General features: G+C 39.9%; 1 protein-coding gene across 1 annotated transcript in view; it reads left to right on the top strand.

Annotated features, from left to right (window-relative positions):
- Positions 1–9,608: 9,608 nt before the first annotated feature.
- Positions 9,609–26,702, top strand: part of Slc9a7 (solute carrier family 9 member A7) — a 172,348-nt gene continuing 155,254 nt past the window's right edge. The window contains exon 1 of the mRNA XM_059250629.1: positions 9,609–9,936. Coding sequence (XP_059106612.1) covers positions 9,609–9,936 — 328 coding nt within the window. The remainder of the gene's footprint in view (positions 9,937–26,702) is intronic.

The raw sequence follows: 26,702 nt of genomic DNA on the forward strand, positions 1-26,702 counted from the left end.
GGGCCCATTGTTCTGTTGCTATGCTACCTGACCTGCCTGACCTGTTCTTTATCTTTGGGGGCATCTGGTTTAGGGTAGGGGCTTGTTCTCTGGCCTAGCTAGTACTTTTCCATGGTCCATGTTTGGTCTCTGACAGTCACTGAGAGAGTAGGGGCAGTTCAAAGGCAGGCAGCCTACCTGGAGTTCTGCCCACTGGCTGGCCTCTTGTCCAGAAGGGTACCTTTACTGCAGTTGGGGGCCAGGATGTGGTGACATGGAGGCGAATGCTGGTTGGGGGTAGGCTGAGCAAGCATTGAGGGAGTGAGGGTGGTCTGCCGGCAGGGTGCTTAACTGGGATTCTAGCTGCTGTTGTGGCCTCTAGCAGGAGCTTACATGGGAGTTGTGGGTAGGAATATGGTGATGAGAGAGGATGGGCAGTTGGGGGTGAGCTGGGCAGGCACTGGAGTTGGGGTAGGCTGAGGGAAGGGAGCTTACCAGGGGTACTGGAGGCCAACATGGCCTCTGGTGGAGCAGGGATCTTCTGTAAGCCCATTTTATTTCTTAAGAATTGGATTCTGTATTTATACCTTAGTTAACACATCGATAAAGTTTCCCCAGGGGCTGTTTGACCTAGCCTGCCATCAACACAAAGTGGTGCACTGCAGTGGGACCTCTGGATGCAAGCCCGAAGCTGGAGGAGGCTGAAAGGAGTTTAAATATGCAATACCTACATTTTGCTTAATGTAGTGAGACAAGAATGGGCAGACAGAAGGAACAACGTGAACCATTTGTAAAATCTTTAATGATTTTAAAACATTTTGTTAATAAGGGCATTATCTCAAGCACGGGCTGAAATATTTTCCAACCACCTTAAGAAAATTAAATAAGAATCTGGAGGCTTTTCTTAAATGACACACAGAGGAATTTCAGTGAAACACACAAAACAAAACTACAAGTATCTGGAAGTGACTTTGCTTTTGTTCTAGAGTGTCTCAAATGAGACTGTATTTTACAGTTGAGTCAAAAGGGGATTTTTGTTTTTGGAAATACAAGAAAGAACGAACAGCTCTGACTTGTGGATGATAAAGCAGCTGAAAAAACCCTTTCCTTTTATATTTTAAGGTACTTTTCACTTAATTTGGTACAGGTTATAGGGCTACTATAGTACTAAATATAAAAAGATATTTAAACTCTTTCCCTTTCTCAGTACTGCCCTGAGTTGTAACAATACATATTTACCCACACAGACCAGGAAAGTAAATGTTGATAGTAATGGATGTAAGAATGGGTACAGAATATATGCTTTAAAAAGTAAATGATAATTAAAAAGTCATAAATTCTAAATAAAGTAGATGATCAACAGTCCATATGACATATGTTGGAAAAATGTAAGATGGCTCAAATAACTTCCAATTAAATTGTGATATATATGCAACCTCTGTTTTATATATGTATGTTTATATATGTATGGATGCCATTCTGGGATACATGGCAGAGCTAAGTCTATACCTACAAGAAGACTGTTTTTGCATCAGAGCAGGCAGGACTTAGAGGAAGGTAATTGCTGCCTCCAAGCAGGACCATTATCTCATTAGAAATTGTTAACCATAACAAAGCCCTATCTGAAAAAAATGTCAATGCCAGTTTAGTAGTATAGTAGTAAGGGTGGCTGTGAACCACTTATGACTCAGGGCAAGACCATCCTTGCCTCAAGGCTAGGCTGTTGCTAACCACAATAAACCCCAACTGCAAATTTTACTGGACACTGTGACAATGAAACACTGCCTGGCTGTTCGTGTGGAATTTTATCCACACAAAAGCAGCCACTTAGGATGCCTCAATGCAGAGTTTCCCTCTACTGTTTTGCCTGTTACAGCTATACTACAGTGTATCTGATGAACTCTACTTCTTTGATGAATGCATTCAGTAGCCGGCCAATGCTTTCTCTGGCATGGCAATGTGTTTAATCAATCTTTCAAAAAATATCTTTTGAGTATCTGCTATGTACCAGAACAATGCTGAATGCATTGTTCCTCAGATTCAGGAAGCTTCCTGGAGTAGTTAGCATCTAGCGGCATGATTGGCAAGGTAAAAGGAGGAGTTAATGCTATTCTCCAGGTATAAGACATCTTGATGCACTTAGGGAAGAGGGAGGGGGGAGCAGAGATTGCTAGAGATGACTCTAGAAAGAGAGGTTGGCAGGGGACAAATCATAGATGTTTTAGCCAAGATAGGCTAGGTGCTAGACTATACAATCTTCCTTCATCTACAGTTCCACTTCTATGGATTCAAACAATCATGAATTAAAACACTCTTAAATAAACAACTAAATGAATAAGTAACACTTATCATTGTTTCTGACATGTAGTTAGGCCCATGATTGCTGTGTCTATTATGAATATATGTAGTTTATTTTCATCTCTTACTCCCTAAACAATGTAGTGTAATAACTAATTACAGCATTTATGTTGTATCAGGTATTATGCATAATCTTGTGTTAGCTTTCTATCACTGGAACAAATATTTAAGCTAAACAAATTAAAGGAGGATGTGTTTATTGGGGCTCATGGTTTCACAGCAGTCAATGCTGCTTCAGGCTTGTGGTGACACATCCTAGTGGGAGAGTGTGGCACAAGAAGAGGTTGTTCACCTCAGGGTGATTAACAAGCAAAGGAGAAGAAGAGGCTAGGATTCTAATATCTTCTTTGATGGCAAGCCCCCAATGACCTAATTTCCTCACACTAGGCCCCACATCTTAAGGATTCTACTACCTCCCAATAGAGTAATGGTGCTTTAACACAGATATTGGTAGTGTAGGGCATTTCAGATCCAGATTATAGCATTTCTAGATACCAAAAGTATAGGAATGGAGGTACATACATTACACACACACACACACACACACACACACACACACACACACACACTGCCATTTTACATAAGGAACTTGGACATTTTTTGTTGTTGTTGTTCTTAGAATCAATTCCTGTGACTATCAAGGCCAACCATACTGTGGTAAAAACCCTAAGTAAGTAAAATTGTCTCCCAGACCACTTGTCCACTTTAGAATGCTCCCACCTCTGCCTGAGGCTTCGGGACTCACCACTGCAATTGAAGAGAACAGAGATAATCAATCATCTAGCTGCTCTTACAAATTTCTGCCCGGAAATGACATTTCTCACATCTGCCTTCACATCAGCCATAGCAAATGACTAAGGTACCACTGTTAGAATTCCTAGCCACGTCCCCATGACCGCGCATGTGCTGGCAAGATGCTTAGTCATCCTAGGGCCTTATGTCCTACGTAATCGATGCACTGTGTGATCATGTAACATGTGCACAGTGTGATCACGTAATCTATTCGCACGCATGGCATAGTTAGGTAAGCCCATATGCGCATGTGCAGGGTAATCCATAAAAGCGGGTTCCACATATCCTCCCTCCTCTTCCTGCACGTTTTTTCCCATAGGTCTAAGCACTCCCTTTTATTTCCTCCCCTTAATAAAGTCTGATAGTGGGCTTTGTTGTACCTCGTGGCTTTTCTTGCTCGCTAAACAGTGCAGCTTGATGAATAACATTGCGCCACTTAATAAATAACAACCATAACAACCACAAACTTCAAAGAGGTGAAAAATTTATTTTTTCTCTTTATGTTTGCACCACAAACATTAGGGGCTACCGGAAATGTTCACTGTAGGCCTTATGCACTATGCTTAGGAATTGAAGATTTTGTCCTCAAATGCATAAATGTGAGCAGAGGCAAAAGAAACACTAGGAACCCAGGGTAAGTTAGGTTGCCCTTGACTTTATACTTTAAGTCCACAGTCCAGGAAAGAAAACCGAACCATTGAAGGTTTAATATAGGAAATCTGTCACATAGGCACTTGAGAACTGAGAGCACACAAAAGCAGCTGTGAGAAAACCCAGAGACAGTAATTAGGAGAAGCAGCTAGCTACCGTAACTAATTTTGGGAGAACAATAGAGAAGAGAATCGTTACAAGAAACTAGGGGTTCAGTGTAGCACATGGGTCCTGCAGAATTGATATTTGAGCCCCTCAGGAAGGGGTGCTGCTGAGTTTGATCTGCAAGAGCTAAAAGAATTTTCAGGTTGGAGCAAATTAGTGTTGTTGTAGCATAGCAGACAGGAACAACGAGAATTAAGGAAGAAAGCCCTTCTTCTTCAATCTGCCTTCCCATAAGCCCCTCTCACAAGCTTGATAAGCTGCTGAGATGCCAGCTTCTCTCATATGATCCTGTTCCCTGGTTTGGAAGAAAAAGTCAATCCCAACTATCAAACTCCCTCTCTCCTTTATGGCTCCAGCCTGTGGAGTTCCAGGTGCTACTCTTGTGCCACATTGTGACCTTGTTGACATCTCAGCTCTTTTTTCACCTATAGAACCTATTATCTGCCTTCAATTTCCTCTGGTGTGAATACCCAAAGCAGTTTTAGATTTTCTTGTTAAATTCTGAGTCACTCTCTGCTTTGTGAGAGCTCTTTTTTGCCTCTTTGGTTTCCTATTTGAGAAAAGCAGGCCCCTGACCAGAGTCCTAATATTCATGCCTGTGCGTTTCATAACACCCTGCTGCAGATGCATGAATTTTAGGCTTCAGTTTTCCTCCTTGCCACCTCCTGCCACACTTCATGGTAACTGAAGTCAGGGCACATCAGTAAAGGATTTCTTAAGGCTATCACTGTCTGTTTAAACCAACCCCAAAATGGAGACTACGTAAGAGCATAATCAAAGGGAGGACTTGTTTAAATTGATCTGTAGTGAAATTCACTTATACTGCACAGTTATATCAACTTAACACATGTGCTGATTCATATTGCCACCATCACAATTATGGTACAGAACAGTTCCACCTCCCAACCTCCCTTGACTCATTTATCCCAGTTATTCCCTCCCTCCCTTTCCATTGACTCCCTAGAAACTACTGGTCTGTTCAACAGAATAATAGTTTTGATTTTCAAGATTGTCCTCCTATTAGGGATGTCAAAGAGAAAAAGAAGCAGTGAATATGATCAAAGTATGTTATATTCATATATGAAAATGTCATAATGAAACACATTACTTTGTACAATTAATATACTACTGTAGGATTCATTTAATATGCAACCTCTTAAAATAATCTTTTGAGCAGGGTGTGGTGGCACACATCTTTAATCCTAACACTTGGGAGGCAGAGGCAGGCAGATCTCTGTAAATTTGAAGTTATCTTGGTTTACATAGTGTGATCCTGGATCAAAAGGGAAAGAAAAAAATATTCTTTTGCAAAAGCTGAGTGTGGGGGCTCATGGTTGTAATTACAGCACTTAAGTTCAGCTCAAGGCATACTCCTTTCCAATAATTTCAAATACACTGATTTTATTATCTTACACTTTACTATTACTTTAATACTACTTTTAGAATGAGTCTTAAATTGGTAGTTGTATTCTTTTCCAAAATTGTTTTGGCTGGTCTAGTTGCTTTAACTTTCCTAGTCATTTAGAATTTCCCTGTTACATTTACCAAAAATTTACTGGACATTTTATTGGGGTTGCATTATGTATGTATATTACTGTGGGGAGAGTTCCTGTCTTTACTAAGTTTAGTTTTCCAATCCATTAACATGACATGTTTCTCTATTTTTTTAAGTATCCTTTGATTTATGTAATCAGTGTTTTACAGTTTTTATCATATAGATACTAAACATGTTTTGTTACATTTATATCTAAATATTTCCTTCCCTTTTCTAATGTGAATTAGGTATGTTTAAAAATTTTCATCTCTAAGTATACATTGCTTGCATTTGTAAATATTACTAGATTTTGTACCAATGTTATTCTGAAATATTACTGAACTTAATTTGGTTCTAGGATTTTACGGATTCCTTGGAATTTTCTAAAAAAAAATTCTGTCATCTGATAAGACGAAAGAAATTCAAGTATCCATTAAAATCTCTTCATCTTTTGTACAAGTTTGTACAAAGATGTATCTTTTTGCCCTTTGCTTCTTTTTATCCTGCCTTACTGCACCGATTAGGAGTTACAATATAATACTAAACATGAGTGGCAACATGGACTTTCTTGACTTTATTGTGATCTTACAAGGAAAGATTCTGTTTTTTTCACCTTAAGAATGATGCTATTTTTAAAACATGCTCTTTATCTGTGCTGTTTTGCTAAAGTTGTTGTTATCATGAAAGGACATCGAATTTTGTCAAACACTCTTTTTGCACAGTGAAGATATGGTAGTGTAGGTTTTCTTCTTTAGACAGTTAATATGCTAGACTGCATTGTTGATTTCCTCAGGGTGAGTCAATCTTTCAATCCCTGAGAGGAGGAACATCACTTGGCCACAGTATATGCTTTCTTTTATTTATTACTAGATGCAATTTGTTAAGATTTTGTTGAGAATTTTTGTATTCATGAGGGATTGTGACCTACACCTTTATTTTCTTCAGCTTTCCAATTTCAGTATCAGGGTAATGCTGCTCTCTTAAAATGAGAAGTGCTTACCTTATGCTTTCACTCAGCACTCAGAAGGCAGAGGCAGGTGGATCTCTGTGAGTTCGAGGCCAGACTGGTCTATAGAGTGAGTTCCAGGACAGCGAAGGCTACACAGAGAAACCTGGTCTCAAAAACAAAACAATTTTTTTGGACATTTAAAATTTTATGCTGTATAGAAATATGTATTTTTTTTGTTTTAGCTTGTAATCAACATGATTTGGTTTAGAATACAAATTTTGACCTGCACTGTGTGGATTGTAGTGCCAAAGCTAATTCAATTTTCAAAAATTATGCAGAACTACTGAGATCTGCCTTGTATTTTTGTTTTGTTTGGTTGGTTTTTTGAGTCAGGATCTCATTGTGTAACCCATCCTGACCTGGAACTTGCTATTAACCCAGGCGAGTCTTAATCTCAGTATCCTCCTACCTCAGTCTCCTAAATGCTGGGATCATACACATATTTTAACCAGTAGCTTGTCTAAAGCCTGGAGGTCTCTTAATTCTCACAGTCTTTGGTATGCTGTTTAGGATCAGTTCCATGTCCATTCAGGTTGGAGTGAACTTAGGAATTCACAACTTTTTCTTCTGAGATTCTCCACAGTCTCCCTGGGAATTTGGAGTTCCCTGGAGTGCCTTTATTGGTTTATTAGAGAGAAATGTAAGTCTTTACTCTTCTCTGCTATTACCTTCTTGCAACTTTGTCTAAGTCTGACACCAAGCAGTAGAAGTAGGGACAGATGAAGAGGGAGTAGGGAAGGGGAGGGGGAGGAAGATGCAGAAACACACAGACACAAAGACACACAAACGCACACACACACACACACACACACAGAGAGAGAGAGAGAGACAGAGACAGAGACAGAGACAGAGACAGAGAGAGATATGAATATGAAGCATGGGGGATTACATCCAGTGTCTTGGGAGCACAGACACTCTAAGCAGAGCAGAGACTGTTCCCACTCATGTCAGTAGGAGTGCTTGAGGGTACTGCTTTCTTCACCGGTGCAGCTGTCACAGTGTACGGGAGAAGGAAGGAAAACATTAAATGGTATTTCTTCTATGGTTTTTGAACATTAGGAGACCTATTTCTCCCTCTTTCTGGAGCTCTTTTTGGCCGTGTCAATTCACCCTTCTAGGTTGGCTTGAGTCTATTTTAGTGAAGACTGGAAGAAAAATAAATGGTGAACTCACTACTAATTCTGATTTGCTTCAATTCTGGTGTTTTTCATGAAGTTACCTGTCCATGTTTTCTTTTCAGAATGTTTAAATGGCTTCTCTATGCATTCTGCTCAGGTGTGTTTTGGGCTGGGAGTGGATCTTGCTTTGTTGCCCAGGCTAGCCTTTAAATCCCTAATTCAATTCTTCTCACCTCAGCCTCTTGAGTAGCTGGGATTATAGGTGTGTGCCACCACACTTGGAGAGAATTAGTTGAGTGGATTAATCCATGCTAATTGGAATCAGAACCTCTGGATTGAATAAGCTAGATTGCAAATATAAATATGAATAGCTAATGGAGTCTTTGGTGTGTATATTTGTGAATAGTCAGGTGAGTCTTTTCATGCTTTTCCTGAGGCAACTACTTTATGTAATGATTAATCTTCTGGTTGTCTATTGCTGTAGAAGAAACTCTCTTCAAATAGTACGGTCAATTCAATAGCACCATTCATTTTATTATTTCAGTTTCAGGCATTGCCTAGGCTCAGCTAGGGGGTTCTTGTTTGCAGTTTCTTCTATATTTATGGAGGAGTAGGGAAAGATCTGGGCCAAAATCAAGATGAGGAGATTCCATGGTGTAAAGAAGGCACTAAGCAGTCTTGGCTAAATGCTCACCTAGAGGAAGGGTGTGTGTGTATGTGTGTGTGTGTGTGTGTGTGTGTGTGTGTGTGTGTATGTGTGTGTGTTCTGAACAGAATTCCTATCTTCTTCAGTGAATCTTCTTAACTGCAAAATCCTCTGGGAGAGAGAGCATGGACAGTTGGTAGGGATATGAGATTCAGTAAATGTGAATAGAGTGCTCAATATCAGGCAGTGACTGATTATGTTAAGCTTTCTTTTCTTCCTTGAGTTGAGAAACAAGGTGAGTTGAAAAATTCTAGTTATTAGGATTTGTTCCAAGAGGTTTTATCTCTGAAGACTTTGTCATAATTCTGAGTTGGGCTTGATCCTAAAGTTCAACCTAAAGACTTCCCTGTTTTCTGAGTTAAAAGGAAGACATTAAAAGGGTCATCAGGATAAATGGCCCCTTTTACCCACCTTAGGGCAGACCATCTGCCGCTCTTCTACTCAGAATGGCAAGAGTTTTTAGTTCCCTCTAAATCAACCCTCTTTCCCCCAAGGAATTGGTTGAAGTCTAGATGATGTAGGTATTTATTTTATCGCTCTCACCGATTGCCCTTACCTATCCTTACATTGAGACAGACTAGAACACAGTTCATTTGAATGATGCCTGGAAGACTCTGGAAGACTCTGGGGAGTCATGAGACTCTGAATACAGTCCGAAAGGTGACAAAAAGAGGAGTGTGTGTGTGTGTGTGTGTGTGTGTGTGTGTGTGTGTAGGAACGGTAATATGGTTTTGTAACTGCTGGGAGGCCCCACTTTACTGGACTCAGGCCACACACCCATGTGACATCAAACTCTTAACCATGGCTCTAGAGATAGGACTGGAGATCTTGCAGAGAGTCAAATCGAGCTGATGTTCCTTGCCAGGAGCGAATGACCTCTGCAGTCCCATTTAGGTAGGTTGGCGGCTACTGTCTAGAAACTGTCTAGCCTACCCCAGACGGTCTGACCAGGTACTCCTGGAGAGGATGATCAGCGTGGCGCCCCGGAAGAGCTGGCCGCCGGCCTGGCGGAGAAGGAGGATAGAGCCCGCCCCACTTGGTCAGCGGGGTGGCCGTGCTCTAGGCAGAGGGAGGGGGGAACGAACAGGTGCGCGGGCGGGGGGCGGTGCTTGGGGATCCTGCGCACTGCGCGCGCCCCTCCCCCGCAGCTTGGTGCAGCCCAGGCCAGGCGCTAGCGGCGGGAGGAGGAGCTGCGGCTGTAGCCACCCGGGTAGGTCGGCACCGCGGGAAGCTGCCGACGACCGCGCGGGCTGTTGCTGGTCCCCGCGTGGAAGAGGCGCGGGCGGCCCCGGAGTCATGGAGCCTAGTGACGCGGCGCAGCCCGGTCCAGGGAGGGCTGTTTGGGCGCTGTCGCCGCGGCTGCTGCTGTTGCCACTGTTGCCGGTGCTGCTGGGTCGGGGGCTGCGGGCCGGGGCCGCGGCCTCCTTCTCTGGGGCGGCGGCTGAGGACAGTAGCGCCATGGAGGAGCTCGCCACTGAGAAGGAAGCGGAGGAGAGCCACCGACAGGATAGCGTCAGCCTGCTCACCTTCATCCTGCTGCTCACCCTCACCATCCTCACCATCTGGCTCTTTAAGCACCGCCGGGTTCGCTTCCTGCACGAGACCGGGCTGGCCATGATCTATGGTGAGTTCCCTGCCACTTCCCCGGCCCACATCCCTTGGGCGGCCCTCTGTGCTTCTCTTGGTGCTGCACTCTCGCTTCACTTCCCAAGGAGTTTCTTCTTTTGCGTTTCCCGCTGAGACGCTGTGGGTTTCCAAGGTCAACTGTCAGCATTTTTCTGGCTTTCTGCTATGGTTAAAAAGCATTTTGTCCCATTTCAACGTTTATTTACCAGGCACCAAGATGAAAGACACTGAGGTGGCCCCTTGGCCCCTCTGCTTGATTGTGTCTCTGCTGTGCCCCTCTCCATCAACATCCACTCCCCTTTCCACCCCAGTTTAGATGTGCAGAGGGTACAGGAGCAGGAGGCAGGTGATTTCCCAGGGAGCTGTCCCACCCCAGGGAACAGACCACAGAAGGGTGAGAAATAGGTCTGAATATGTCTTGACCTGGGCTGCCCATCATAGTCATCCCAGGTAGGTGTCCAATTCTGAGATCTGTGTTCTTTTTATCTCTTGTCAATAATGTTCGAGGACGAATGAAAGATGAGTGTGGTCTAGGACCCAGAGTGGTGACACCACCATGTCAGGCCTAACTATGGAGACAGGTATCCTTAATGTCTTATTGGGAAGTTACACCTATTTCCTTGCTTTCTGCAAGCCAAGGGTAGCTCTTGTATCCCTAAAATGGTAATATGAAGCAACTTTGAAGACACATTTCTGAGTGTGTAGAGGGAAAAGTGATTTTAATTCTGGAGTCAGTACCCTTTTGTTAAGGATGGGCTGATATCAATATCCTTTCTGGATTTAATAGTACACAGCACATTACATGGACAGGGTTATGACATGGATAATAACAACCACGATCTGAGTCATCCTTTTTTCTGTATGTGTGTGTCTCCTGTCATTTTCCCCTCACCTCTACCCCATTCACTCCAAACTGGAGCCAAGCATCCTTGTTTAATTTAATTCAGGGGTGTGAAAGCCCACAACCAGCATCCTCCAATGAAATAAAAGAGCCACTTCAGGACTATTTCCCAAGCCAGAGCATTATTCTTCATCACAGTATACTCCACTCAATTTCCATCCAGGGATCCCTGACAGAGAATGGAAAGCAGGCAGCTTAATCTTTAATGTGTAAATTACCCTTGGCCCTGGGCCTTTATGTCTCATGGTTCTTGGTTAGTTATTAATAGCCAGGGCTTATGACCACCAAACCCTTTCAGACAAATTATATAAGGGACTAGTCGGGAGTCTTCCAGTTTGGAAGCAGTGGCCTAAACAGATCTTGAAACCATAAAACCAAAAACCTAGGTGGTTATTGGAAATCACAGGTCTCAGGACAGACTTGGCCTTCATACTTGCTCAAGGAGCCTCTGTGGTTTGTGTTAGTTGGTGACAAATGAATGACATAAGGAAAGCAGGTAAACTGAGATGTTTCCTGAGCAGATAGTGAATGAGGAATTGAAGTATGCTGCCATCTTAGATGATTGTCTCAGAGCCATGTTGGAAATGAAGACTGCCTTTGTATGTTTATACAAAGCTATGATCATGTATTTGTCTTATAGGTCTCAGAATCAACTCCTTAAAGAACAGTGTGAAATAGAAAGTATGTTTGGCAGGCTCATAAATGCATGTTCAAAAACAGAAAATAAATGGGGATAAAAATATGTGTTCTGAGGGTAATTCTATGTTCATAGAATTCAGTAATTTTTCTTTTGCTTTTGTTTTGTTCCAGACAGGGTCTTGCATAGTAGCTTAGGCTGTCCTGAAACTCACTGTATAGCCTTGGTTGGCCTTGAATTTAGGACAGTCCTCCTGCCTCAGCCTCCTGAGTACTAGGATTACATTTATGAGCTACCACACCCAGCTTCAGTCATCTTTATCTTAAAGCTTAAAAACAACAGTAGGATTTTCTTTCACTGATATATACTTTAAAAATTCACCTCAGTGTTTCAGTCATTGGGACCATATGCCAGTGTGCTGTTTCATTTTGTGAATAGTCATGCTATAAATCTCATAATATACCTGTATAATTTTGTCCTATGTATTTGGGTCTTCTTGCTGCTTTTAAATATATTGAGAAATTTATTTTGTCAATGTGGGATTTCCTGGGTTATATCAAATATTAATGTTGATGTGGGTTGTTTGTAGTTGTGAGAAAACATTTCTTTCCAGGATATTTGACTTCTGTTTAAATTCTCGACACAAATCTGAATTCTAATGTTATTCGATTACTAAATTTTCCATTGTATACTTAAGAATATTAGAGTGATTAGAGTCTCCTGCCTAGGAGACTAACCTCTGCACATGCACATTAGTCTGCACACCTGAACACACCTGTGCACACACATGCATCTGCCCACAGACAAAGAAATCAGATTTTATTTCTCAATTTCAATGGAGGAAGTAAGTAGTTGTCCTCTTGTCTCTGAGTAATAAAGGGCAGGAAGGCTTAGGGGGAAGCACTTGTTGAGTATCTGCTCTGTTCTGGATATGCATATTAATTTCTGGAAGCTATAATTTAATTTCAAAAATTTTTTATGAATAAATCTTTTTATAAATGAAAATGTTCAATTTTGAAACCCAAATCCCTTAACGTTTAAAAGTCTCTTTCATGTCATCTATTTTATTGGCATATATTCATTGTGCATACTACTGGTTTTCATAAGAACATTTGACACAAGTATTTAATATACTTTGACAGTGTTTTCCTCATACCCTGCTATCCTCCACGTTTTTCTTCTCCTGCTACTTTCCTTTGTTCCCTTCGAATAGTGATTCTCAACCTTCCTAATGCTGCCACCTTTTCATAACAGTTCTTCATGCTATGGTGACTCCCAACCATAAAATTATTTTTGTTGCTACTTAATAACTATAATTTTGCTACTGTTATGAACTGTAATTTATTTTTGGACATAGAGGTTGAGAACCACTGTTCTAGACATTCAAGCTTCTATTTTCATGTCATGCATATATGCATGATTTTATGTTATATCTCTAAAATCTGGGATTTTCAAGTGAGAGAAAATATGCAATATTTGTCTTTTTGAGTCTGACTTAATTTACTTATTGTGATAATCTGCAGCTGCACACATTTTTCTGCAAACCACATAATTTCATTCTTCATGGATGAGTAAAATTCCATTGTGTATGTATACCACATTTTCTTTATCTATTTCTCTGATGATAGACACCTAAGTAGGTTCTATAGTTTAGCTATTGTGAATCCTGCTGCAGTAAGCATGGATGTGCAAGGATCTCTGGGATGTCTTGTCTTGGAATCTTTTGAGTAAATACCTAGGAGTCTTCCACCCTTTTCTATTGAACTGATATTTAATCTGAGAGGAGTATCTTTAGTTTTAAACAAATAAGCTAGTACAATTATAAATATCTATAGAAGTATATTTAATGGGCTAGTCATTGGTTTCTTTAGGAGACAGAACCTTAGTAACTGTAACATTTGAGTGGGAGATGTCATCATGTACTTTTTTGTGCATTTTGGTTTTTGAACTGTAGAAGTGTAATTTCCTAGTAGCATGTCTTATGCCTTCTTTGATGTGTGTGCTTCTTGTATCACTCAATGTAACACCCACTTCTCCCTATTTATATCATGGTATGTTATCCCATTGTCTCCAGGGAGTAGTTATTACATTAGGAATTTGCACAAATAGATCTTGTAGTAGTAAGTATTTGCTTGGCTACAAAGGACCTAAAGACAATAAGAGACACATTGTGAATGTTTAGCATTTGTAGTAAAAGACAAGTACTAAAGGATGGTTATAAGCATTCTTCCCTGACAAGAGGCTAAGACAGCTACAAGGCACAGTATTCCCAGACCTGACTTTCCAGGGAGTTTGAAAGCAGCCCCCAAACCTTGACATGCCAGCTATAGACATCTGGGTGAAGCATTAACATGGCACCAGTCTAACCAGTTTCATTAGGTTAGGGAGCTCCCAGTTGGCTCTGTAGGTGATTTAGCACCATCCTGAAGTTACTGAGCCTTGCATGTCTGCACAGCCGAAATAGCGAATTTTTGAGGCAGGGGAAGGTGGCATAAATAGACTGTCAGTTAATTGTGGTTCTCTCATTTTTACAGTAGTTCTACTTCCTCCATAGTGTTTTTGTGACAACTGACGTGTATCTAAAATAATATCACTATAGTACACTAGTCTACCACCTGCTTCTTAATTCTCCCTTTTTCATGTCTGCCAGCTTTCTGAAGACTTATTGGTCAGCCATTGCAAGTTATTTTAAGTTGTGGGTTCCTTGCTGCTGCTCTGTTAATGACTGGACCTGGATTGCTAAATACAGCCTGAGAGTGGACCTTACAGACAAGTTATGAAAGGGCTAAAATATGATGTAGTAATTAAACTTACATTTGGGCATCTGTATTGGTGAGACTAATTGCTCAGATACCAGAGAGAAACGACTTAAGGGAGGGAGGATTGGTTTCATCTTGTGGTTTCAACCTGTCACAGTGTGGATGGCTTTGTGGAGCATAGGGGTTTCCATTATGTTGTTCAGGAAGCAGAGAGTGTGCCTGCTGCATGGGCTAGTTCTCCCTCCCCCGTTTTTAAAAATCTAATCCAGATCCCCATCCATGGATTAGTGTTGCCTACTTTCAGGGAAAGTCTTTCATTCTTAGATTATCCTCTCTGGAAACACCTTCACAGATACATTCAAAGGTACACTTCAGTATTCTAGGTGCTTCTCAGTCCAGTGATATGATTATTGATCATTGTTACCCCTCCCTCACAACTTTACCGGTTGAGACACAACACACAAATACATCTCTTTCACTCATAACATTGCACCACGGGCCTCTAAAGGCTCATAACTATCTCATATTGCAAAATAGATTTAGTCCATCTCTAGAAGCCCCCAGTCTCAGTAGTTAGTTCCAGCACTGCTCAAGAGTTCAAGTCCAAAATTTCTTCTCAACAATGAAATCAACTTTTAGCTGTGAGCCCCCGTAGAATAATGGCACAGAGGAGATTGCCTATTCTAAAAGGGAGGATGGAGAAATAGAAAAGAAGGATCAGCAAGACTGAAACCCTACAGGGAAAAATGAAGTCCCGTAGCTTTATGTCCAGCACCTGTAGCATGTGGTGATGTGACATGAGGTCTGAGGGATTGGCAGCCCCACCCGTATAGCCTTGCTGGTTGTAGTCCACATGGGTTTTCACTTGGGCTGGCTCTATTTCCTGCTTCCAGCCTTCCTTGGTATCTCCAATATTCTGGGCTCTGCATTACATCTTTGATTTAATTCTCCCAGTTTCATACATTGCCCTCTTGGGGGCTGCCTGCTGTACACTACCTAGCTTCTCAGGTATTCTTTTGAAGTCTGAGAGGAAGTTTCAATGGCTCTGAAATGGCATGCAAAACTAGAATCACTTGGACAACACTAAAGCCTGCCACCTTTGAAACTCCAAATTTGTGGGTGTATGGTTAATTCCGAAGATACCCTCTGTACTTTTTTCTTATTGTCCTGTTACAAAACACTTGGCTTCTTTTAAAAGACTTTTTTGTTTTGTTTTTAAAAACTGAGTTTCCTCTGTGTAGCCTTGTCCTGGAACTAGCTCTGTAGACCAGGCTGGCCTCAAACTCACAGAGATCTGCCTGTCTCTGCCTCCAGAGTGCTGGGATTAAAGATGTGCTCCACCACTGCTTGTCTTGAAAGACTTTTAAAAATAGGATTTTAAAAAGATTTTCCTTTTTAAGTATATTTGTGTGTGTGTGTGTGTGTGTGTGTGTGTGTGTGTGTGTGTGTGTACAGGTGCTAGAGGAGGCTAGAAAGAGTGTGTCAGATTCGATGAAGCTGGAATTGTGGCAGTTGTGAGCCACCTGACATGGGTGCTGGGAACTAAACTCAGGTCCTCTGGAAGTGCTCTTAACTGCAAAGCAATCTCTTCAGCCCCTACTTTTAAATTATTTTAATCTATACAGACATCGTTCCTTCCCAGGCTATATATTTTCATGGACTTTTTTTCAGGGTCTTGTAAGGTTTTCAGACTTTTCTGTTCTTCATTTTTCTTCCAATTCTCACTGTAAACCTGACCAAGAGCTTCCAGCAGCATTCATACTACAGCCTGAATGCTGCTAACGCTTTGAAATTTCTTCCTTCAGATTAATTGTTGTCTTTGAAGATAGTTTTCCAAAAAAGTCTCAGGACATGTATAAAAATATAGACAAGTTATTTGCCAGAATGTAACACTAATGTCTTCTGATCCAATTTCTAGTAGAATCTTTGTTTCTACCTGAAACTTTGTGGCATTCTGTATCTATCCTGTTCTTCTGAGCTCCCACTGGACTCAGCCTCAAACTCTGTTTACAGGGCTTCTTAGTCCACAGCTTCAGATATTTTCATATTTCTCTCCCAAACCCATTCCAAAGGTTTCAGAACCATATTACCAGGTAGTCATGGCAACAGCCCTGTATTTCTGTTAGTGAGACTTTCTTATTTTCTTATTGCTGTTTTTGAGAGAGACAGCTTAGAGGAGGAAGAACTTTTTTTGTTTATTTGTTTTTGTTGGTTTGTTTTTTGAGACAGTGTTTCCTTGTGTAGTGCTGGCCATCCTGGAACTTGCTTTGTAGACCAGGCTGACCTGGAACTCACAGAGATCCACCTGCCTTTGCCTCCTGAGTACTGGGATTGAAGCTGTGCACCACCACAGGCAGCTGAGAAAGGATTAATTTTGGACCATGGTTTCAGAAATTTCAGTTTATCATGGCAGGGAGGACATAGCATAGTCATATCATATAAAACAGCTTACATTATTGTGGCAGTGTGGGGGGAGACACTGCACTTGTGGGATTTTTCCTTTTTCCTCTTTTAAAAACTATTTTAATTTATTTATTTTGTATGTGTATGGATGTTTTGTCTACATGTATATCTGTTTGCCACATGGTTTGCCTGGTGCTTATGGGGGTCAGAAGAGGGTATCAGATCCCCTGGATCTGGAGTTACAGGTGATTGTGTGCTGCCATATAGGTACTGGGAATTGAATGTTGGTCCTCTCCATGAGCAGCCAGTGCTCTTAACCACAGAACCATCTCTCCAGCACCCCCTTTTCCTCTTTTATTCCATCTGGATCTCTAGCCTATGTGGTTGTGCTGCCCACGTTCAGTGTAGACCTCCGTCCCTTCTGGAAATGCATTCATTGACACATTCAGAAGTGTTCTACCAATACCCTAACTGCTTGTCAGTCCATTCAGGCTCACAATCAAGATTAATTATCTGAATCTGTGAACAAACATGGCATACTTACCTCCCGGTTAATCAGGTATTGTCTTTAAAAGAGCCTCTCACCTTGGCCCAAGTTTAGCGTAGTCTCACTTTGGTAACACATGTCCCTGGATTCAATTTCTGGTCTGCTACTTATAAAGCTGTATGACTTTGAGTAAATTCTCTGAACCTTAGTTTCCTCTTTTGGAAAATGGAGATAAAATTGCTCACCTCATAGGGCTGAAGTATTCTAAAAGGTTTAGATACAGTGTCTGACACTTAACAATTTGGTAAATATTAGTTTCCATTCTCACTTAAGACTTTGTGATTTCCTTGGCAAGCTTTGCCTCTTGAAGTTTGGTTGTTCAAAAGAAGACATATAATTTTAACATCATGAAGGCACAGTTAATGGTGAGGAGAACTGCATATTATTATATTTTCTGGTGTGCTGTTTGCTAATACCTAGAAAAAAGTAGCAATGCGCCTACCCTTCTCTTTGATCTAGCAGTTTCACTTCTTGCCCTTTATCCTCCAGAAATTATCCTCCAGAAATATTCAATATATTACATTGAATATTTGCTGCAGCAGAAGAAAAAAGAAATACCAAGAATGGAATAGTTAAATGATGCTGCATTTCAATTAAAGAATACTATACAGCCAGTGGGGGAAAAAAGGTGTTTTGGGATATTCTTTTTTTTTTTTTTTTGGTTTTTCGAGACAGTGTTTCTCTGTGTAGCTTTGCGCCTTTCCTGGAACTCACTTTGGAGACCAGGCTGGCCTCGAACTCACAGAGATCCACCTGCCTCTGCCTCCCGAGTGCTGGGATTAAAGGCGTGCGCCACCACCGCCCGGCTGGGATATTCTTATAAGGCAGCTGTTGATATAGTAGTGTTGTGGGAGAAGATAAGGTATAGAATATTATAGGTAACATTGTCTTGTTCTACCAATAATTACATGAGGTATACACTTAAATACTATGTATAATGTGTGTATGGTTTTTTTTGAAAACATAATTTTGGTTGTGAGCCTAGCTTTTAATGGCTGAGCCGTCTCTCCAGCCTGAAAACACATATGATAACTTAAATGCAGCCTTTCACCAGGCCTGGTAGTGCCTAGTTCCAGATACTTAGGAGGCCAATGTAAGAGAATTTTAAGTTTCAAGGACTGCCTAGGCTACAGAGTGAGTTCAAGACCAGACTGGGCAGCTTAATAAGATTCTGTCTCAAAATACAAAAGTTAAAAGAGCTGGAGATACAGCTCAGTGGTGCAGGCCTGTTCACCATTTGCAAGAACCTTGGTCAAACCATAGTGCCACAGTAAGTTAGCCTTTTAGAAATGAGTTATCATTAGAAAATTGCTATTTTGTAGCTTCCAATGATAACTGATTTAGATAATGATTTTCAGTAAATTCCAGTCATAGGTAAAAGTCAGTTGTGTACCCACTGCAGAGCCTACTCATCTCCAAAGCAAAGCTTCAAGCTCATGGTCACTTAGACAGTCCCAGTTTAACTCAGGGGGCCATAGAACAAAAGGACATGAATGTGGGAGAGGGACTTGGATGGTAGAGGGTGCGGTATTAGGGGCAGGAGAGAGATGAAAGATGGTGAGGAGTGATGGTAATCAGAATGCATTATATATACTGATATATGTGTGTATGAAATGGTCAAAGAACAAATTTTATAAATGACAACAATTAATAAAGTAAAAATTAAAAAAACTCCTCCTCCAAAAAGAAAACAACAAAAACAAATTCTCTAATACATCCATGTTCTTAAGAATAGTAAGTTATAGAGAGTTACTGTACAGATTAATTAGTAGCCTGGCATCTCCTCTGCCTTCGAGTTGTGTGTGAATTGAGCAACACTTCGACAAGATGGGATATTCAGTCCTAATGTTTCTTTTGAATGCTTGAGAGCATTTGGAGTTTCACTACATGTGCCAGGAGCTGGGATGATTGGATAGGTGCAAATCTCTAGTGAAGAGCAGGAAACTATGTCAGGGAGAAACTGAAGTATGTTTCCATACTTCATGAGTTAAAGCTGCCTTCTGAGTAACTACATCTGGAGTTTATTTCTTAATGGAGTGAAGACAATATAAATGAATTAAGGTCTTTTGCCCATAAAAACATAAAATCTATAGCTTTAGTAAAATCACTGATATACTAACATAGTAATTTATTGTGTGCTTGATTTCTTTCATTTTTTTTAATACTCAGTGCTAGTGAAGTCATGGTTATTAGAGGAGAATCCACAACCACTAATTGCTTTTAGAAGGAAATTATCTCAACATGAGATTCTAGCTCTAGAGCAGTGGTTCTCAACCTTCCTAATGCTACGGCTCTTTAATACAATTCCTCATGCTGTGGTCACCTTCAACCATAAAATTATTTTCATTGCTACTTTATGACTGTAATTTTGCTGCTACTATAATTCTTAATGTAAGTATTTTTAGAGATAGAGGTTTGCCAAAGGGAGTTGCGATCCACAGGTTGAGAACCACTGCTCTAGGTGATACTATATAGATAATTTTCACTTTAAAAATATTTTTTATTTAGTAAAGAACTATGTGATTTCAAAAAATTAATCTGAGTCTAATCCAGGATTAGACTTCTCTTTCAGTTTACAAGAAATAAAGGGGCTAGAGAAGTTATAGTATGAGAAAATCAGACAAATTGAGAATGTAAGCCATCTTTACATTCTGATCTGTTTAAAAAGTCACTGTTAAGGGAAAGAGATAGGGTAGGGGGCTCTACATTAAGGAAGACCAAAGAAGGCTAGGTACCTGTATTACAAGAAACTTGACTGATTAGCTCCTGGTCCATTAAAATGAATTGTAAATGTTTGTTTTGGGAACAGTTAGTGTTTTGTGAATGTGAATTTGTATAGATGGTGTAATATGAGAAAATTATCATTTTTCTTAGGATAATTGGAATAATATGGGAGAATATACTTGTTCTCTCAAGATATAGGCTAAATTATTTAGAGGTGAAGTGAACTGGGTCCTAATATGTTCAACTTTTATAAAAGTTCAGTCAAAAACCAAACATAGATTATGTATGTATGTATAGATACAAAAAACAAAACCAAATATGCAATATACTGGCAATTGTTAATGTAGGTGGAAGGTGAAACGGTGTGCATTATATTATTGCTTAAAATTTTCTGTATGTTTTGAATTTTCAAAAAGTAAAATATCTTGAGAAAGGGTTTGGGATGTCACTCAGATGGTAGAATGCTTGCCTAGCTGCATGGAACTCTGGATTTGATTCCCAGCACTGTATAAACTAGATGTGTACATGTCTGTAACTCCAGAATTCATGAAATCGAGGCAGGAGAAGCAGTTCAAGCAACACAGGGAGTTCAGGCTGGCCTGGGCTACATGAAATGGTCTCAAAAAAATTGAGAAAGAGTAGCCATCCTGTTAACCTGTTAGCTGTTAACCTCCCTGAAAACTAGAAGTTGTACATGTAGTGCCTGTAATTCTAGTCAAGCTTTTTGATACTAACTGACATTAGTTAACATGAGATGTTAGCCCTGAATCAAGAATCAGTAAGTTTTCAAAGTTTCACATTCTATTTGATTTTAAATTTATGTGTCTTTAAAAAAAATTGCCTGTGCTCTGCCAGGGTGGTAGTGTATAGTTGTAATTTCAGCACTTGGAAAATGGAGACGGGAATGAGTTGAAGGTCTTCCCCAGCTACAAGCAAGTTAGAGGCCAGCTTGTACTATATGAGACCCTATCTCAAAAACTAACAACTAACCAAACAATCAAAAACCAACAAAAAATAGGGCTGGAAAGATGGTAGTGTCTGCCACGTAAGCATGAAGACTTGAGTTTGGATCCTCAGCACCCACTTAAAAACCAGGCATGGCAATAATTGTCTGCAACCCTAATATTGGGATTGGAGTGAGACTGGCACATGTCCAGAGCGCACTGGCCAGTCAGTTTAGCCCAATTGTTGAGCTCTGGGCTCGGTGAGAGACCTCTTAAAACTAGGGTGGAAAGCAGTAGAGGAAGACCATTGGCATGAACCTCTGGCATCCATGTACATGCACACACACAAACACATTTGCACATACACAAACATAAAAAGCATATTAAAATAAAAAGCAATGAAAAATTGCCTGTGCTCATCTTGCATAAGTGTCTTTCCCATGTAATCCTCTTTTCCTTTCTCCAGTTGTCAGCTGGAGGGGGGATGATTCCACGGCCCTAAAATGTGGGAAAGGCACAAAACAGAAGGTACCTGATCCCCGAGTAACAATGTAGAGAGCCAACCTGTCCTTCTTTTGGCCCATCATGTGTGTGAGAATGAGCTTCTCTTATGTTAGATCATGAAAACATGGGGTCAGTTTGTTTTAACAATGAACATTACCCTAACACAAATACCCATACTGATTTAAAGCTAAATAGCATGCTTTAATTAAAGGAGAAAACTCTGCATCATAATATTGTTCCCATTTTCCAGCTGAAGAAATTGAAACTTGGTTCAAGATCTTTCTTTTTTCAGGGTCACATGTTTGTAACTGGGTAGTAGGCCTTTCCATTTATTTATTTATTTATTTATTTATTTATTTATTTATTTATTTATTTATTTATTTTTTCGTTCGTTCATTTGTTTGTTTATTTATTTATTTAATTTTTGGGTAGTGAGTCTTTTAAAGGACTCTTAAATATGACTTGTGATGTGTTTGCTCAAGATACAGTATACCCTGAATCCTGTCCTATTACCTGATCCAGAAAGTTTCAGGAAGATCTATACCCAGAGTATAAAACAAAGAAAAATGATCCTTTTGTAGTAGCCTACTCCCAAACTCTAGTGCAGACTTGAAAGCAGTGAGGTAGCCTAAGGTCCTTATCTAAATGGGAGCAAAATGTCTGCCCGGTTTTAGCTCAAATGTCTTTATGGTGTTAACTCCATTGATGTGACAAAGGCTACTAGTGTTTTAGGCAGGAAAACATTTAAGAGATCTTCAAAATGAGTGTACCAGGCCTTCTTTGCTTAGTATAGTGCCTTTTAATTTTCTTGACTTTAGGCTTCACTGTCATAAAGGTGGGCTTCAGACAGTGTGGGGCCTGCTGTACTCTCATGCCTCTTCCTAGTAATTGTGGGCTTATCAAGAATCTCTTGGGGGAGCTTTTCCAAGATACACTGAATTGTAAGCTCTGGGTGAGTGGAGAAACCTGTCTTGTTTGCCGCTCTTTCTTTAACTCCTAGAACATTGCCTGTCATATTGAATGTGCTCTGTAAACATTTAATCATTGTAGTCCATGGAAAACCAATATACTGTAACAGTACTTAGCATTCAATGCCTTTGTTCCAAGTTCTTGTGCTTCAGATTCATGCCAACAGGAAAGATTTAAAGACATAAATATCTGCATGAATGAGGATAGACTATTTAGGACAATGAAAGTTTATGTGTTTCCAGAAAATAGTGTGTTTAATTGATAAACCACAAGGTGGTTTTCTTTTTTAATGCTAGGGAGGAACACAGAGCCTTGTACATGATACCACTGAAGTGTATCCATAGCCCTTGATTTCTTTTTTGAGAGAGTCTCACTGTGTAGCCTAGAGTAGTTTTGAACTTGTAATCTTCCTGCCTCAGTCTCCTTAGTGCTGGGCTTATAGGTGTCTGTTTTTTTTTTTTTTACTTTTATAAAATATATATGCCTTAAAATTACCATTTTAATCATTTTGACTTTACCATTTAGTAGCATTTATAACATGAACAAAGTCATGTGGCCATTACTACTATTTTGAGAAAATTTCATGAACATCCTGACTAGAAACTCTGTATCCCTTAAGCAATAATGTCCCATATCTCCTTACTCTGGAGCCAAACACCAGGATCTTATACTGGGAGTAAGAGTTGTTGTCTTCAGGTCTGCTGCTAAACTGAGAATAGGTTCAAGTAAAAATAGTTTTGTTTTGCTTTTGAGACAGGTCTCAGTATGTAGCCCTGTCTGGCTTGGACCTCACTACGTAGACCAGGCTGGCCTTGAATTCACAGAGATCTGCCTGTCTCTGCTTCAATATTGCTTGGATTTGAGGTGTGCACCACCACACCTAGGCTGCTCTTACTTCTTAACCATATCCTATTTTTAAAAATTAACATTCTCTGTATTTTCAGAGACATTAAAATGTATAAAGAACAGTGTTAAGCATTTTGTTGAACCTGTTTAACATGTTACTAAGATAGTAAATGTCCTGTGGTAAATCTATTAAGTTTACTGTTGGCTCCTATCACATGTTTTTGCTGAGAACCTGTAAAGTGAGAAACTAATAATAGTGGGGGGGTGTAAGTTTAGGTTTATACCCAACACATTTTCTCCTATTATGCTTTTCCATATTTACCCCTAAAATATATTTTAGGCAAAGTTACATTTATTTCTATTTGTTTTGGGTTATTAAAAGGATTGGCTCCAGATTACTTTGTACTAAAGGCAGAGTTAACTAGGTGCAGAGTTGCAGTTACCTCTCAATATTGGTTGTGCCTCTCCTAGTCAAATCCTGACCTTTTAGCTCAGCATGTTGCTGTGCAGTGAAAAGAGCTTCTGCCAGTAGGTATAGACATGCAACTAAGTTATGCCTAGAAGTAGAAGGCAAAGTGAAGTGTGGGGTGGGGTTGTATAAAATATCTTATTTTGTACATGTTATCTGTTTGGTTCTTGGAGTATTGATGTAACTGCTAGAGCTCCAGCAGCCACATTGGATCAAGAGATGACCTTGAGAATGAGAAACACTTCTGGCAATACAGTTGCTGTGGAATAATCCACCTGAATACTGTAAAGATTTGTCACTCCAATTGGTTTTATAAAATGCTGATTGGTCAGTAGCCAGGCAGGAAGTATAGGTGGGGTGACCAAACTAAGGATGATGGGAAAGAGAAGGGTGGAGTCAGGAGTCACCAGCCAGATGCAGAGGGAGCAGGAGATGAATGTGCCATGCTAATAAATATACTGCCATGTGGCAAAGCATAAATAGAAATATGGGTTAACTTAAAATGTAAGAGCTAGTTAGTAATAAGCCTGAGCTATTGGCTGAGTATTTATAATTTATAACCAGCTTCTGAGTGGGTATTTGGAAATAGGTGGTCGGGACAGGAAATGTCTGTTTACATACAGTAAAGTAGAATTTTCCAGAATCTTTGAAAGCATAGAGCTTTTATGTTGGGCTTGAATTGCATACTTGTGTATTCCTTGTGAGAGTAATGCAGGTTTTCTATTTGCTGCTGAACCTAATTGTAATGTTTATGTCAAGCTGTTAGTGTTACTTTAATTTAAATGTGAAACATGGGGTGTTTTGAGGAGCTGATGCAGATGTTTGTACCTACCATGCATATGGGCACTTCTTGTAGTTCTACTGGAAAATGAAGAGTAGACAGGAGTCCAGAGAAATAGTTTGAGGAAGGACTTCACATTTTAGGCACCACTTTCATTTGGTAACTGTTATTAGGCATCTGACAAGAACCTGCATGTAGCACAAATCTTCATTGGTCTTAAATAATAAAAACTCGAGTCAGATATCAGGGTGAAAGCTGAAAGATCAGAGAAGCAGAGCCACTAGAGTTGTTACCTCAACTGAATTCTCAGCCTGAAAGGGGGTTGAGCTCCTGTCTCCTCCCTGCCTTATCACTTCCTCTCTTGCCTGGTCATATTACTTCCTGTTTCCTCCTCCCAAGTGCTGGGATTAAAGGTGTGTGCCTCCACTGCCTGGCCTCTAGTGGTTAGCTCCACACTCTGATATCTAGGCAAGCTTTATTTGTTAGATCACAAACAAAATATTACCACACCTGCATAGTAGGTGAAAAGGTCTTAAACTTAAGATACAATTTTACTCATGGCTGAGACTTATTAGAGTGAAAGGGGGCACAGAAGGATCAACAAGGGAAAAACTCAAATGAGTGGAGTCTTGAAGAATTTAGATGTGAGCTTCTCAAGTTTATCCATAGGGGAGTTGTAACTACAGCTGTACAGAACAAGCTTCATCCTCTGGCAACATATACTTGCATTTCTGCTTATGTAGGGTTCCTTGATCCCTGCAGGGTAGGTAGTCTAATTCAGGATCCTGCACATGCTAGGCAGGTGCCTTACCATTGAGCCCTCACTCTGAAATTTCTGGCATGCAAATTGAAAACAGGTGTTTACTATAAATTACATTTGTGAAAACAACCTTGCTAGGATAGTATAACAGAGTTTAATGTTATAGGCACACAAAATCACCTTATCTATCAACTAGCAGCATAGAGAACATTTCACAGACCACATTCCCAGGAACTATTGTAAGGATTGCTCATATAAAGTAGTCCCTTCTAGGGATAGCAACATCAAGCCTATTGTGTAAACTTTTTTCCTGTAGACTAAGGTGATGTCAGCTGACTGTTATTAGATTTTTGTGTTTATGAGACTTCCTTAGTTTTATACCTATACTCTCTTTACTTGTTATTGGTTTTTAGTTTTTAATTTTATTTTTAAAGTGATCATAAGGAAAATGAACTTTTTTACTTTGACTTGAAGTTTTATGAATTTCAACATACATGTAGATATGTATAAGCACAACTGTAATAAAGATCAAGCAAGGCCAGTTCCATCACTCTTTAAAAAAAAATCATACTAAGCTGGAGAGGTGGCTCAGTGGTTAAGAGCATTTGATGATCTCCCAGTGGACCTGAGTGTGGGTCCCAGCACTCATATCTGATAGCTGACTACTGCCTGTAACTCCAGCTCTCTTCTGTACTCTTCTGATATCTCCCTACATGTGATATTCACACACACACACACACACACACACACACACACACAAAAAAAAAAAATTACATGGAAACTGTCATACTATGGGTTCAGTTAGACTATCACCGGTGTGCTGTTTTATCATTTCATTTTTGTGTTTTCAAGTGTAATATGTAAATGGAACCAAATAGTATGTAATGTTTGGAGATTAACATTTTCAGTCGGTATAATGCCTTTGAGAATCACTCTTTTGTGTGGTTTTGTAATAAATGAATATTTATTGTCTAAAATTGGTTTTATTTATTGGAATATTTATTGTCTAAAATTGTCAAAAATATTGTCTAAAATTTATTATCTAATATTGACAAAATGAATAATTGTCTTAAATGAGTATTATTATCTAAAATACAATATGGGATTGTATTTGGTGGATATACCATGGTTGAAGGATACTGGGATAATTTCCAGTGTTTGGAGTGGTTATGAATAGGGCTACTATACTAGTTTTTGTATGAATGAATGTAAGTTTTCATTTTTATAGTAAGTTAGGAAGAACGAAGTTGCTGGGTAGTAGATTAATCATTGGTTTCACTTCACATGAAAACTACCAAACTGTTTTCTAGAGCAGCTGTACAGCTCACCTAGCGCCACCACACCCAGCATAACCGTGTCCATTTTTAGAACTGAACTTTTACATTGTGATGGGCTTGGTAACATCTGTTGGGCACATGTTTAAAAAGCTCTAGTTGGGCTGGAGAGATGGCTCAGCTGTTAAAGGCTAGGCTCACAACCAAAAATATAAAAAGCTCTAGTTGACTAACCCCAGGTTTAAA

The sequence above is a fragment of the Peromyscus eremicus genome, chromosome X (genome assembly GCF_949786415.1).
Source record: "Peromyscus eremicus chromosome X, PerEre_H2_v1, whole genome shotgun sequence".
Lineage (NCBI taxonomy): Eukaryota > Metazoa > Chordata > Mammalia > Rodentia > Cricetidae > Peromyscus > Peromyscus eremicus.